The 16,965-nt window shown below is 38.9% G+C and overlaps 1 protein-coding gene across 4 annotated transcripts in view; it reads left to right on the top strand.

Moving 5' to 3' along the window:
* Window positions 1–16,965, top strand: part of tafa5l (TAFA chemokine like family member 5, like) — a 50,919-nt gene that overhangs the window by 16,394 nt on the left and 17,560 nt on the right. For all 4 annotated transcript variants that reach the window (XM_044211702.1, XM_044211701.1, XM_044211703.1 and 1 more), the window contains exon 3: window positions 9,554–9,681. In XM_044211702.1, coding sequence (XP_044067637.1) covers window positions 9,554–9,681 — 128 coding nt within the window. The remainder of the gene's footprint in view (window positions 1–9,553; window positions 9,682–16,965) is intronic.

Below are 16,965 nucleotides of genomic sequence, written 5' to 3'. Positions count from 1 at the left end.
CTAAAAATACATGAAATAAACAGTGATAAGGGCAAGTAATGGCATGTGGAATCATTAACTCTGCTACAACAACATCCATAGACCTTTTTCACAGCAGACATTTTGACATAACAGGAACATCATGAAAAATCATAATAGGAAAAGCACAGGTGTAACTATTAACATCCATTATGTGTCCCATTTCAGTGTACCAGCATGCACAATACCATGGTCCTACATCTGGCACACCTGAATGCAATGTAGTCATTATTAATGTTATTTCAGTCAGAGACACAAACATCGTCGGCATGAGCATGATCATCAGAGTAACAGTGATAAGTGTCTGGTTATAATGTCCGGGTTGTTCACCTGAATGAATATGATTGGATGTTACTAGCCACACAGCTGTGAATGAGCCAATCATTGTAAAGCATATTGCAAACAGCTGGTGCCAATCAGCCAACACGAGCGCGTTCAGTGATCTTCCTGAACTAATGCTATGGTTAATTAATTACACCTGTGTTTTTCCTGCTGTGACATATTAAAATGTCACAATATTGTGAAAAAGGTTGTTGTAACAAGACCACTTTTATTTTTTTTTACCTCAATTTCTTCTCTCTCTGGTATAACAGTATGATTGGGTGATATTGTGACATGGTGATACCTTTATTCATCAGTCATGACAACGCACAGTGCCAACAAGCATGGCTGAAAGTGAAAGTAACATTACTAAAGGCTCCACTATGGAGGAGTTAGTTCCACAGAAGGGAGCAAGTTTGCTAGTGTGGCGTTGGTTTGGTTATAAAAGATACAACAAAACCACAACTGACACAGCCTTGCTGAATCATTGGCAAGTAATATATATATATATATATATATATATATATATATAACAATGATGATAATAAGGATAATAATACATTTATAAATAACAAAATTAGTAATGAAGTATTTGTCAAAATGTATCGTATTGTCATGAACATTGTTATAAAAAAAGATACCCTTATTTAAGACCATATCACCCATTCCCATCCTAGACATTGAATAAAAGTCAGCAACAGAGTGTAAGCAACAAAAAACAAAGCTCCAGTTGAACAAAATGTATGGGCTTCCTTCTTTCTCCATTAAAAGCAACTGCCGATGTAATTTGGTTGTTTAACCAGTCAATCGATAATCACTTTGCATGTCTCCCTTTTTGATGCCTTTTAGACTGACTTAGAATGTGATTGGTTGTCTGCATTAGACCTCGTCCAGTCAGGTGGTGTGGCATCAGCAAATTAATAATCACGTTGTGTCTCTTTTGTTGTCTTCATTCTGTATCATGTTGAAGTTTCCTCCTCCTCTGGTCTTTTTAATATACTCCAATTGAAAAAAAGATCACTTAATGGAGAATGTGTGGTGTTCATCTACTTTGCAGATAAGATTTTATACTTTAGAGGGCTCTCTGTGTTATTGGACAGCATCTAAAGGAGGGTGATAAGACAGATGAGATGACTAGCGGTGGGGCTGGGGTTGGGGTGGTGGTGGTGACACAGTCTATCTGTGATGCTGATTGGATCTCACAATATCACAATTGCATGCATCAGATGCACTATTAGTTCTATCACGCAGTGACTCATGTTAGCCTTCATCTAATAGCCCTGACACAAGAGCGCCGTCCCACAGCCTGTGTCACACTCCCCACACTGCTTTTAACCACCTCTCCTTCTCTCTCGCCTCTCCATAACACTCAACAGATGCTAATTAACTTACAGAGAACTATGATTACAGCAGCAGGAAATTGATTATCACTGGCTTCCAGCCGCACCACACCCTACACTCCATTAATAGCCAGTGCATTAAAGATGGAACCTGTTGCTTGCAGGCTCATTTAAAGCCTTTCTGCTGACAGCTGAAATAGTGTCCATCATCACTGGGCTTTAAAGTGGAATTTCTGCATATTGCATGAGAATGCAATGGGTCTAATGCTGCAACTGTTCAGATATCCTTTCTGACATTTAGTTGAGAGTATATTCCGTTACATACACTTTTGATGTGAATTCCCATAAATGCCCCTTTGCCCTTCTAAGCACATAAACTAATTTATTGACTTATAAACATGTATATTCATTTGTATCTCTCACTGAGGTTTTGGCATACTTTTCACTGAGCTGTTATTAACACAGCAAGGGCTCACTGTCCACTGGGTCAATTTAATATAACTCTTTCACAGCAGCAGCAGGAGTGGATCACTGCCTTTTTGAGATGTGTGGTGGATAGAATAGTGACCTTTAATGAAAATGAAACTATCACTGCCTGACTGTAGTGAGTAAACAAAGGCTAGGAACTCTGTCCTAATATTGTGTGTTTACATGAACTATTGTAATCTGATTATTCCTCACTTTTGGTCACGTCTGATTTTAGAAACATACATGTAGATGCAAAACCTGGTTTGGTGTTCAGGTATTTCATACCATTTCTCTAATCCAGAATTCATAGAATTTTAGTTACATACGTAACTCTTGTTTGGAGTGATTTGAAAAGAGGTAGAAAGTTTGAGTAGTTGGGTTGTAGTTACTTGTTTAACCGCAACATGCCCAGTTCATTTCCCGCATGGGATGTTGTGACCCTCTTTTGCTCCCCATGTTTCCTGGCTGTATCTACACTGTCACTATCTAATAAAGGCAAAATTCCAAAAAAATCTAAAAATCAGCATCGAATAGGCATAAATAAATAACAAAACTTTCCGCAGATATTAGGCAACCGAATTTATACTAACTAAATCACCTTCCTTAATGTGACAGGACTGACTGGAACAAAGGCCGATGGTGTGGTGTCAATAAGACATATATACATATATATATATATATATATATATATATATATATATATACACATGTATGTATATATATATATATATATATATATATATATATATATATATATATATATATATATATATATATATATATATATATATATATATACACATGTATATATGTATATATATATATATATATATGTATATATATATTATATATACACATGTATATATATATATATATAGTCTGGAAAAACTATGAAGTGTACTATGAAGGTTAGTATGTAGTGTATACTGTATAGTATTAGTAATTTGATTTGGAACACAGCATTTATTTGGCCCTCAGCTGCTGCCCCTGCTCGACCTTTCTAAATTATAAATTAAATGAGTGGGCAGTAATGGATCTGCCTGTTCATGCATTTGTTTATTCATTCGTCACATGCAATATCCCAGGTACCCCTGCCTGGATTTTTAATGAAACTCACAGAAATGACACTTTCATGCATTTTCATTGGCAGTTATAGTGATTGGCATGTTGGTGTTGGGGGGGATTACGAGTCAGAACTGAAACTTTAATAAACATCCTCTCCTACCCTCCTGATGTGGAATATAATGATTCTTGCTTTACAAACTTACTTCAAAGACATCAGTTTATGTCATAATGGATTTTCCACCATTTTGAATCCCATCCCAGTAGCGAAGAACAGAGGCTAGTACACATGATCATCAGCTTTGTTTTCTGTGAACAGAATGGTGCTAGTGCTACTTTTCACATGGTACTGTACACAGAGCTAGTGCTATACACTGTTTGACGTTCGCAGCTGACCTTTCAGAGTGTATCCAGGCAGCTTTATGCAGGGAGTTAAGATTGGAGAAACTCATCTGCACAATTATAATCACCAGCAAAAGCTAATGGATTTTAGTCTCTTTGCTGTTTCCTGTAATGATAAGAAATTAAAACCCAAGGCTTGTGATGTAGCCGTTGGGACATTTTCAAATTTACAACAGTCTGCAGCTGGTGGCTTAAAGGAGACAATTGGACAAATATTTTTTATCTCCCTTGCCATCCTGCCAATACTCATACTTCCATAATGTCGTACCAACAAGCTTACCTAAGCCCTGCAGTGAATAAAGTTTGTTATATGTGAGTTACCTAAGAATTTATTGGCTGATTGGCCCAGATGGTGGCTGCATCGTTCGTGCAGTATGACATGTTTACTCTGTTATTCCTTATTTGTTTGAATTCACTGAACAATTTCTTGCTATGCGACAAGTGCAGTGTATTTTTCGTCAAAATAACTTCTTTTGTTAGTCTTTTTCAGGACATATTTCAAGCTTTTTTGCCCTCTTTTTGTGCTGCGGTGTGTCACTGCTGTTCAGGTTTAGTCTGCACACTGTACACAGGAGGATTATGTGCTTTTCCTTGCTTGTCTCCCTGCTCTCACTCTAATCTGCTCCCCAACTCTCTCCCGCTCCCACTCCCTTTCTCTGCTTGGCCCGTTGTTGCCATGCCACCACATCACACTGTAATCGTATGAAGCTTGATGGTCACCATGATAAGAGTCTGCAGGCTGCAGGGAGGCTGTTTATATGCTGGATGCAAGCTTCTGCTTTCACACTCAGTGAAATGATTATTGACACTAAATGAGCAAAAAAGTGATGCTGAAAGGGGATTAAGCAAAAGGAAAGCTTTCTTAATGAATAAATAATATAGACACACAATTGAGAAGATTTGTAGTACTCTTAATTTACCTAAGATGCAGAGAGAACCAGGCCAACCAACCTTAAATTATCTGAAACAAGTTTATATTAGACACCTTTACATTTTTTTAAAAGTTTTATCATATTTCCCTTTTTTCGGATCTGCTCCCATTTTAGTTTGCTGTTGATGCTGTTTGCTGGTAATGCAAACTCAACACTCCCTCCATGTTTACCTGTTGTCTTGATAAATTCAGTATAATACTGTATACATTTCACAGAACTAATTCTGTACAACAACACAGTCATGTCATATTCACAAGTTAGTTTCCCTTCTCTAACAGAAATACTGTTTTCATTAACTAATTATCTGCAATGCTTCTACTTTTCCTTTTTTTTTGATCGCTATTAAGCTACCGTCAATGACACGCAACACTTCCTGCCCAGTATTCTTTCACAATAAAAACCTTCCAGCAGCTCAAACGCATAATCCCTGGCTTTTAATTTGTAAAATATACGGTTAGTTAATATATACTTGAGTTTCATTGACAGTAGTTAACTGCGATTACAGAAAAGTGTAAAGGAAAAGCTACTGGAAATAATTAATGATGAGCCATTATTTGAATACCAGCTTTTATTTGAGAATTTACAGTATGCTTCTTTTACATCTCAAATGGATCACCAGCCCAACACTAAAAAAAATTCTAATCAATGGAGCCTACATTTTCCATCCATGTCAACAACAGCAAAACCAAATAATTATATATTTCTGATAAAAGTGGAAGGGTTTTCTAGCCCCCAAATGCTGTAAAGAGACAAATTAATTTGAAATATGAGAATATCAATATCTCTAGCAGTGAATGTGTATGTGACAACAGTGTAATGTTTTCCCCAAAGCAACATTTTTAAGTCAGCAGGAAAATTAACGTGACACATCTTGTTACATTGTCATCATTACTAGCTAACCTTACAATTGAAACACACCCACAGAATCAGTTTAGATTTAGATTGTTAGATTTTCAAGATGCTGCCAAATGGGTTTCACTAAATCTGTCTAACTTCCTGGTTTGATGCCACCTTGATGAACTAAACTGATAAATTCCCTTCAATCATTTGTGATCTAACTTCCTATGTCAAACATTTCCAGCCAGAAATACAAAAAGCAAAGCCATTTTTGCTCAACAAAACACACAGTTTATTATGAAGTATAGAGTCATTTGTAGCTTGGCTGCTGGCTGTGTTTAAGTGTGTTTAATGTTGGGTTTTTCTGTTGTCATAATTAGAACTGAAAGCCCATCAGCCCTCTGGTAGCAGGTTGCGCTGCTTAGAGGACAGAGGGCTGAAAATCTGTCCACTACAAATTGATCCATGATTGAAGCTTAATTAACATCAGCCAGGAAGCCTGTAAAATCTGTTATAGTGTTTCTGGTGCCCAGCTAAGCTAGTTAGCTAATCTTGTTGGATACTTAGCAAAAGAAGCATCACTATTAGTATGATTATTAAATTACCCGAAAAGACACACAATTTATTATTTATTATGGTGGTTCATGCTTCATTTAACGTCATCTTTTCAATGCAATGAACATACTCTTGGTGTTTTTCCTTTTAGCATTTGAGAAACTGTCACTAGTCTCTTTTTGTTTCTTGTACCTCATCTAAATACATTTTAAATGACCTGCCTGTGGCTTTAGTAAAAATTTTATGTTATTTTTTACTTCTGCAGAGGCAGAATTTCATCAGACTAACAGTGCGTCTGGTTTAGGACTCGCTGTTGTGCCTCCTGCCTTGCTCTGAGTCTCGTCTGGCAGTGTTGTGTTGTGCTGGGCAGGGCAGGCCTTGGCACTGTGCACGGAGGGACAGATGGTCTTACATGTGATCTAGTTGGAGGTCCAGAGCCGTACCCCAGCAGGGACCTTGGCAGCTGACAAGCCTGGCCCAACGTCCACGGTCCCTGGGTGGGACTCAGACAGTGACTGCAACAGGACGGGCCACCCAGGTGTCAGACAGACAGACACTCTCTCTCTCTTCCAACCACCACAGCCAGCTGTTTCACCTCTGATGCTGCTGCACACTGCCACCATCATAAACAGGAAAACATTACACAACAGGCCTGAAATCATGCTCAAATACAACACAAACAGATACCTATCATAATAAAACCATAATGCCAGGATAGCCACAATCATTTTCAGCCATTTGCAGTAGTTGAGTGATCCAACAAGCCAGGTTTATTATATTAGCAGCATGCAAAAGATAGTTTAAGATGAAATATAACAGTAGACAGATATTTTCAGACAGCTTCAGCTGAGAAGCTTAAAATCTGCTCAGGATACTGTTGATGTGTATGTGGGTGGTTGTACCATATAAGCTTTTTAATGTGTCTACAATTGCCTGTGCCAGCATATTGGACAGATAGGTATGATGGATAGAGACAGTCTGAAGCCAAACTGCAGCAGTGCCGTTTTGTTGCTGCTTGTGTTATTCATGATGTTGTTGATGAAGTTATCACAGCGACACTCTAATCCCAACCAACGCTGTGCGACTGCTCCACAGCTTACGGCACCAGGAAATACAACAAGTCATCATAGATCAAGTCACACTGTCATGGATGGCATTGAAAAAGTAACAAGGGCAAACTATCGGGTGCCTGGATACTGTTGCAGCAGCTGAAAAATGCATTTATTTTAGCCAACATCCACGACTCTGGGCTGGCTGGGCTGATGCACTCCACGGTTAGTCAGCACTCCCACCGCTTTGCCAGCTCAGCTTTTATTCCGTGCCCTGGAAATTGAGTTTTGCTGGCCCTGTAATGTACTCAAAACTACATCTGCAACTGACTGATAAATCTACGCTTTGTTGCGCCTGACGGATGGCTGTGAAAATGAAAATTCACCACGGCATGTTGCTGTGTCAGGAGGAAGGTCACTTTAGATTTTCCTCTGCTCACTGAGAATCTCTGCTCAGGGTGAAGCCGAAATGACCATTTTGTCTCAGATTCGAGTTGCGAAGCTTTAATATTTTCTTAAGCTTGTTCGGTTCAATGAGATGACAGGTTTCTGGATTGTTTTGTTCTACTGCTGTGCCTCCTAGCTGCCTGACTACACTGTGAGGGCAGACCAAAAAAATACAGCTCTTCTTCCGACGTGTCAACAATATATATTATTTGCTGAGGGAGAATGGCTTTATATCTACAGAGCGGTAATTGTGTATGTGTGTGTGTGTGTGTGTGTGTGTGTGTGTGTCTGTGTGGTTACATACATAAGGGTACTGTTCAGCTGGCTAGATAAATACCACAAGATGACAGATCTTTATTGCAGAGCAGCAGTCGAGGTCTGACACTCCAAAGACCAATTTCAGACAGTTAACAAGGCCTGGACCAGGAATACCTCACAGCAAAATGTCACAAGGCCTCCCTTTCCACTCCTCCTTACTCTCCCTTTCTCTCGCTCCCTCTCTGTTCCACCCTCAGCTCTCCTGTGGACATTCAACGAATTGTAGTTCCTCTCTTTCAATTTGACGACCATGTTACCTCGTTCCACAATGTGCTGCCCCAGGGGATCGTGGGTAGGCAGGAGCAGCGGCCCTGGCCAGGTCCGCAGAGGGCTGATAACCTTTCAGTGTTGCTTTAGCACGCTGTGTAAAGAACAATCAGTGCTTATCAGCGTCGACTACAGGCGAATGCTAATTCAGTGTCATGCAGACAGACTGCAGAGGAAGAATGAAAGCATCAGTGGCTTTCACTCTGACAGCCTGCAGCAGACAAATAACTTTAAGAAGAATGAAGCTTGTTGGTGTTGTTGTTCTTGCCTTTCTAATCTGTAATCCACTCCCTCTAATCTATGTATTGAATAATACATTAATAATTTGTGTGCATGAATTAACGAAACATAAGATTAAACAAAATTGCTAGCATGTTTACGGTATATCATATATAACGTATCCACCTACAGTATTTCCTTCCAAAATCAAAACAAAACTCATTTCTCAAATCTCAAATCTCATTTAGGTTAGTTGTCCATGGCCTGACAACTTTCACAGTTTATTTTGCCCTGCATTGTCTACATTGTGATATATGTGCAGCTAACTGATATCAGCCAAAACTGAACAGTATTGCTGTAACAATGTCCAATGTAGCATTACAACTGTATAAAATAAAAATGTATCCATCTATCCATTAGCAATACCCGCTTATCCTTAAGGGTCGCGGGGACCTTTGTTGCATTTTGTTCCCCCATTTCCTGTCATCTCTCTACTGTCGTCATTTAATTTTAAAAAGTAAAAATTGAAATTGTCCATTTCATCATTATATCTCCACAAATGCAATCCCAATTACAGTACTACTGTTCTTTTGCAAAGGTTGATCATTTTCCTTATTTACTTGCAGAATTTTGTAGTGAAGTTCTTCTGAACTTGGTGGATAAGGTGGCTAGGGCTTTTTCATCAATTGTTGTGATCCAACAATGAGTCCGCACTCTTGCTATTCCTGCTATGTAGCTCTATTCTGATACACGAAGAGATGCCCAAGATTTTTGTGATATACTGCACACTATGTCTGGCCTTAATGGTGAAAAGACAGACAGCATCAAACCGCCTGAAGATCTCACATTGCAACTATTTGGTGTGTTGTCCATTGAGTGCACATTTGGGAAAACATTGTATAGCTTCAAGAATCCAACAATATTATGTTGTAAAATGGTACAAATTACTTTTTACCTAGAACATTACCTAGACAAACCTTTCGGTTTGTCATATTAAATGTAACAAAATGTCAAAAAGCAATCAAAACTACAGCTGCAGTGAAAGCTAGCATTAGCAGGAGTGTAATTTATGGACAGCCAGCTGGTCTGTAAAGGTTACTACCACAGGCAATTCAGACATGGTAGTTCAGCAAGAACCTAATTAAAATACTACAGGCTTGTAGACATATCCTCATATCAAGATGCTTTCCTGTCTGGTGAGCATAAAAAGGATAGTTTTGTTGTTTGTTCCAGAAAAAGTTGACAATGTGAAGCCTCTCTCTATATGAATCTGTCTGCCTAATTTGCCTCTTTGCCCTCTTGTCTTTCGCCCTCCCAGCACGAATTGTGCGGAGCCGTCAGTGGTGTGAGATGGCTCCTTGCCTGGAGGGGGAGGTCTGCAGCCTCCTGTTCAACCGATCTGGCTGGACCTGCACCAGGGGCAGCGGTCGCATCAAGACTGTCACGGTAATTTACAAGACGTGACATTAATATACATCATATGCATTTAACAGCATCACGCCTACTTTTTCAGTATGGGTAACCCCAGGCAGCTGATAGTATTATGTGAAGCCACAGCCCAGGGCAAGAGGCAGCAAACTAGGTCAGCTCCCAGGTTTCAAAGACTGCATCAATACTGAATCACAAAGGGTAGAAAAGTAATGCTGAACTGCTCTCTGTGGGTTAAAACTTCCAAACATTCTCTGTTACCATGGTCAGTGATGTCACAGCCGGGACGTCATTATGGGACGTCTTACTAGAACAAACCAAAGAAACCAAATTTCTGGGTATCACTTCTTCATATTTTTTCATCTTTCTTGGACTCAGTACATTAATAATACTGTAAAGAAAATCGTGAGAGGCAGAACCGTCTTGGGAGAGGAATCCCTCCTTTGTTGCTCTGCCTGAGGTTTCTTCAATTTTTTCCCATTAAAGGTTTTTTTGGGGGAAATTTTCCTCATCCAAATCAAGGGTCTAAGGATAGAAGGTGTCGAATGCTGTACAGATTGTAAAGTTCCTTGAGGCAAATTTGTGATTTGTGATATTGGGCTATATAAATAAAATTGACTTGTTCTGAAGATGTTATGAACATGGTCATATCATCATTGGTTCTAACCCACCTCTAATATTGTTCTGTTTGGTCTGCAGCCAAAGATATAAAAGCTGCTAGATTAGTTCTGCATTGCCAATATCACATTAGCATTGACAAAATGCATACCAAACTATCCTGGCTATCAGTCGAAACCAAACCTCATCAGTATTCTGCTTTTTATCTGGAAAAATATTTTACAAAAGTTTTTTCTTAACTTACACTAGTCAGAAACACCAGCATCTTACTAGGAATACTAAGTAGGCTCAAATACAGTATCTCCTCCCAAACCTAAAATAAATCATTTGAAACCATTCTGATACAGAACCTCTTCAGATTTGAGCCTGTTACAAACTCACATTGAATTCAAATATGACTAAATAATTTGCTCGAACAAGAGATCAGACATTTTAGATATTAGTGTAGTGCTGAGAAAAATAATAATAGCTGAAAACAGTCTATGACCTCTCCCTGACTTTGTGAGAGATGTAAATGAATACATAACATGTTAAATTTTTTAAAACCCTCAATATGGTGTCATCTGGTCCACTGTAGGCTCTCACAGTGCAACATGCATCCAATGCCTCAGAGCTGCTAATGCTGCAGTGCTGACTGAGGCTTTGCTCTGTGATTAACTTGAAATTTGATTCAGCAGTGAAAAAATACTCAGGAACAACAAAGCCATCATACCATTATCAATCTAGGTGTGGGTTAACTTGATATTTTAGTTTTTTGTATCATAATAAAAGAAGTATTATGAATGTGATGGAAGCGATGAGTGAAAAAACTCTAAAGGCACCTACAGACTGGCCAACAATATTTGCTCTCCGAGCACTACTACTTGCCTGGTCACTGGCTAAGTCGCCATGGATACAGGTATCACTGTAGCTGTGTGGTTCACACTATACTACTTGGCAATTTCACACTATGCAACTTTATGCATAGTGTGGAAATGGAGGAGTTCTCTGTTCTTTTTATATCATGCAGGCCAGTTTTCTCACCAGGTCTTCAAGCAGTTATCTTGACGTGGTGCTGATAGCTAATCTGTGTTTGAAATGTCCAATAGACACAATTATATTCCCTCCACAGTTCCACCAGCCGTGTCTCTTAACAGTGGCTCCACTAGTATTATATGTATATGTTTGTGTTCAGCTTTTTCAATTTTGGCTTGAATTTTCTCTGATTCATGTTACTTTCTGCAGCTACGGGTTGCTTGATCTCTGAAAACAGTTACAAAATTGGAAACTGCTTTCTGTATGTCACCATCTGAAACCGCATTACATCACGTCACCTCAAGTAGCATCTAGCCATGCAGATAGTCTCGTTTGAGCTGCTCAACTCAACAGCAACATAACCTCACCAGAAACAATGTCCTTGTCACTCTGAATAATCCACAATACTCACTGTGAACAATTTATATTAGAAAAAAAAAATCCCTATGACAACCCTATGTATTGTGGTGGTGGAATATCTAAACTCTCTACATGGCTACAGTAGATTCTACTAGAGGTAAGCGAGAAAATTTGTTTTTGTGTCAAATCTTTAAAAGCGTCAATCAAGCCACAGGATCAGGTTAGCAAAAAGCTGGCACCTGCTAAAATCAGATCTGCTGATCTAATGTGAACTTCCATTTACAAAGTTTGGCCATTTTGGGGGGGAGCAGAAACAAGTTCTAAACAAAGTGACATATTATCACTTTTTAAGTTGATATGGCAAACTTGTTGTTTGAAAATGTTTCAAACAAAAAGTGTTTGCCTGTTTACACATCCAGCAGATACAGAGCAACATTTGCATTTAATGGAGTCGTGTTTCTGGGCACCAGGTTTCGGTCTCCAATCTATTTAAGTTAAGCTTTCAACAATTATAAGGTAACTTAAGTTAAGAATGACGTAGAGGTTGAATTGAGATCTGTATTTTGTCTGCTGAGAAGGCACAGACACTTCAGTTTTGAGTGGCAGCCTAATTAATGCTCACAACCTATAGCTACAACCTAACAATGAGATGAGCAGCAGAAGATATGAAATGTTGATTAAATTAATCTGACATGTTGAGGGAAATATCTATTTCTTGGCTAAATGCTCCACTATGTTCACTAGCTAGTCGCTAACTCTGTCCGTCTGCTGTTTGGTGCTGGGGAGGTAGCGTACAGTTACTTTATCAGAGGTTTTTTACTGAAAACAGCTGCCTGCTGTGGCCGAAGTTGCTGGCCATCAAACCAAAACAATGAGCAAAAGAAAGTTCGGTGATAATATTTGTTAGTTCATTGCTACGAGCAACCCCACATACACAGTCATGTGATCCATTGTAAATGTAAAAACAATGATTATAGTAATATATTGATTATAGTAAATAATTGCTCCATTTGGTCCTCATTGCTTATTTAAAAACACTAACACACTTAATATTCTTAGAGGCTTAGTAGACTAGACCTTCAAGGTTGATTTGTCCCAAGGCTGTCTCAACAATAGTCACAAATTTTAAAGCAGGACTATGTAATTCTGAAAGACAAATGGCATATTCATTCTTTTAGAAATGGAAATTTGAATTTCCAAACAATAAAGTCCTCTATTGCTCAGTTTAATGCCACCCTGCTTTCATCTAGTATGACCAGTGGCTTATCTTTGCTAATGTTAGCTAATGCAAGCGAACCTTAGCTGGATATTATATGACTGACATTAATGAGTCAATTAGCTGACTTAATGACTCCCTAGTGCTGCACTATGTTTTTGCATATGCCATTATTACCATTCCCATCCAGCAAAATTTACATAAGCTTGCTTTAATGTATAGCCCCGCAGATACTGGATTTTAAGACCAATACCAAAAAGGTTAAAGTAAAAAAAAATCCAATAATAATATATTGGCCAATATTCACTTTTGTTTACATAACCACATAAAATAAACAAACATGTTTGTTAATGATCCCTTAAATTAGTTAAAATTAAAAAAAATTGTGACCAAGATATGTACTTAGACAGGAACGGGACATTTTGTAGTTGAAATATAAACTTGTCTCTCTCACGGACAAACTATGTAATGGTGACACTATTTCTAAACTACCTCAAACATATATTTGGCATATATATGTATATATTTGACAAACATATATTTGGCATATATATGTCTATACTTAACTGCCATACAGTTATAGTGGCTGATATAACAGCCCGGCCGATTTACAGACTAAAAGACTAATTTTGATTGTGATTTTCTACGTTTTGTGTCAATAAAGTGAATAAATCTGTTCAAACAGCAGCAAATACACAGATATCTGCCTCAGGTATGAAGATGTCAAAATAAAGAGAGAGAGACTAAAGGAAGAAGCAGAGGGATGTAACTTACAGAGACAGAGCGAGTGAAACAGCACAATACAGCATGTTGATGTCAGCAAGAGATGACACGACAGACAGAATAGGAGAGACTGCTATCCTCATCGTCAGGTACACAAGGCCAAAGGTCAACCTGTGATTGGGTCTGTTGATTTTCTCTCGTACTTTCTTTTATCTCGCTCACTTGCTGTCTCTTTATCTCTCTCGCTCCTCCGCCTCCTCCGTCCAGCAGCCCTGGGCAGCTGTGTCAGATTTCACGCACGCATTCCCATCCTGCTGTAATCTACCCTGACAGCACACTTAGGTTAGTTTTTTGCTTTTGTACATACATTTATAAAAATGCAGATTAAGTGTTCCACTGCATATTCTCAATTAGCTGTTGCTGAGGAGAGTTTTATTGCAGAAGTTAATCACAATGCTTGTGATTTTTGAGGGGGCAGGGATAGGGAGGATTTGGCAGGAGAAGAGAGGAAGTATCCAGAGGTATTTGTTGTAAGACCTGAAATGGGAGGAAAGCACATTCTGGAAGATAAATGAAAATGAGAAATCTATAAAAAGGATTGATCAGGCTGAAGCATGGAGAGAACGATGTGGAGAGAGAGCGAGGGAACGGGATAGAGGACCAGGCTACCACTCGGCCACTGGCCAAGCTCTGTCTGTCCACATCTCTGTGCAAGAATCTGTGAGAAAAAGAGTGTAGAGAGGGAGTTTTAATTGTGAGTGACTCTGTCTTCACGTGTACATAATCACAATACATAGGAGCATTCAGTGTGACAATGTGGGTTTCTGAAAATGATAATGGCTGCGCTCATTATTCATGGTGTGGTGCGTAGGCTTGATGTAGGTGGAGTTAGCCACTAAAATAAAGAAACAAATGTACCTGATGGTGGCAGATCATGCATCTAATATAACATATGTTATACTCTAAATATCAGTTAAACATATGGTTGTGGTTGGTTAGCATTTTATCAAATCTATATCCAGTAAATTTGCTTATCGAATTTATTTAAGTTAAGCTTTCAACAATTGTTAGGTAGCTTAAGTTAAGAATGACGTAGAGGTTGAATTGAGATCTGTATTTTATCCACTGAGAAGGCAGAGATACTTAATTAATGCTCACAACCTATAACTACAACCTAACAATGAGATGAGCAGTATAAGATATGAAATCTTGATTAAATTAATCTGACATGTTGAAAAATCTGATGTCACCTACTGACGTTTACACCTTATCTTTCACAAGCTAATTCAGAACTATGAAGATCATATGTTTAAATCACAGAATACATATGTTTGTTGTTACATAAGTTTACCTGGGAAAATAATGGAGTAGACTGCAAACCAACAGCAGTTAAAACTTTGATAATATGTGAAAATATTTATTATTAACTTTGTGGAACCGGTTAATTTAAGATGGGAAAGGATTTTATAACAACATTCCTTAACTGAGCAGCTGTGTTGTGTACTTATACAACATATATACTGTATGTATCTTTCTCCACGTGACCATCTCGTGTTGTCATCTGTTACTTTTCAGATGTAGCATGCTTTTGTTCTAATTCTACAATAAATATTACTGCAGAATATTAAAATAAATGTCTTAATAAAACCTGATATATTGATAAAATGAAATACCAGTCTAACTGCCCCACACACACACACACACATACTGTAAACATATTCTCCTGCACCTGCAACTCTTTCTAAACACATCCTCATCGCTGCAGCCCGCCCTCCTGTGTGTGCAGCTCACGGTGGCACTGCCAGGTCGCACACTCCAGCCTAACCTACTAATGGAGTTTGCATATGCAGCCCGCTCTCCACTGCCAGCTAGCCATTAATATGAATCACTCTCTGGAGGCCCCCCCAAACAAGCTGGCAATTTGTCTTCACTAGTGAGCCGCTGAAAGGTCTACATATGATATTCTCCGTGGTGGAAAGCGCAATTCAGGAGGGGTGAGGTGGGGTGTTATGAGGTCAGTTTCATACACTTGACAGGGGGGTGTGTATGTGAATTGCTAGGTTACACAAGAGCACAGTTGTGTGTTGGATTTGTATGAATGTATGTGAGGTGGAAATGGCCGTCAGGTGGAAAATTGACAAGAAAGACAGACTGGATTCAGAACAGTAAAAAGATTTTTCTCCTTTCAGGCGAGCAAGAGGGCTGTGCGATTGTATCACTTGCTCCCTGCTTGGTGAGAGCTCAGTTGAGAGCACTACTGAGCTCTATTATCAGCCTTTGCTAATCAAGTGATGACTCAAATTGAAACTACGCTTAGAAGTGCTTCTTCAGTGCAGAGTTTAGACCTGACTATTTTCCCAAATATTATGTTCTTGGCTTCAAATGTCACTTCACAGACTAGAAGGAGCTTAAATTGTGAAATATAAGTACTTGAAACCCTGATTTGATCATATTCAGACTGCGGTTTCATGTGTACTCTGTCCCTCAGACAATACTCATCAGTAGATGGGAAAAAAATCCTACACCCACACAACAAATGCCACTGCTGAGCTAGTGTGTGGCCTGGAGAGAAACAGAACAGTTGCAGTTGGGCGTTTTTGCCAAACGAAGGAGAGTTGCAAAATGAACAGCATACACATAGACATACACGCAGAGCGCAACCCAGTAGGTCAGAGAGGCTTGCGTCATGTTTTTTTTTAGCATTTTCTCTTTTTTCTGCTCTGGTGGCCCTCCTCCAGCTATGTGCTCTTTGTTCCAGCGTCAGCCAGGGCGAAAAGCTAGTGAAATGTGTGTAGTTCTGCCAATGCTGCTGTAAACATGAAGACATCATAGCCAGTTAGCTCTGCAGGCTTTTTGAAATAAAATTTTTGCCATATGACACAAAATCTTGATTTGTATGGAAACAATGAAGTAATAATAATAGAGAAAAAGGAAACAGGTGTTTGAATAGAAAACGTTACAAATGTGATGCAGGTGGACAAAACAAACAGAAAAATTGATTTATGGCACAACATAGATACAAATGTTCCTGTCCAGTTACAGAGAACTTATGGAATGAGGTGAGAAAATGACATGGACAGATGATATATAGTCCATTATACATATATATTGCTAGCACCTCAGTTATAAAGGCTTCAATGTCTACGACAAACGACCAGGCAGCCAAGTCATGGTCACTGCTGTGCTGGCAACCCATCTGACCAGAGACAGACTTCTAATGAGCTTGCATCTCAAAGGCAAAGCAATACACTCCCAGGCTCTCTCAGCAACACAACTGTTTGTGTGCATCTTCTTGAAATGAATTGTTGATTAGTTGGTGAGGTTGGAGAGTTGTGTTGAGAGTTGAGATGACAGATTTCTGGCTGGCTTGG

The sequence above is a fragment of the Siniperca chuatsi genome, linkage group LG10 (assembly GCF_020085105.1).
Source record: "Siniperca chuatsi isolate FFG_IHB_CAS linkage group LG10, ASM2008510v1, whole genome shotgun sequence".
In the NCBI taxonomy this organism is placed as follows: Eukaryota; Metazoa; Chordata; class Actinopteri; order Centrarchiformes; family Sinipercidae; genus Siniperca; species Siniperca chuatsi.
This window is presented reverse-complemented; position numbering and strand designations above follow the sequence as displayed.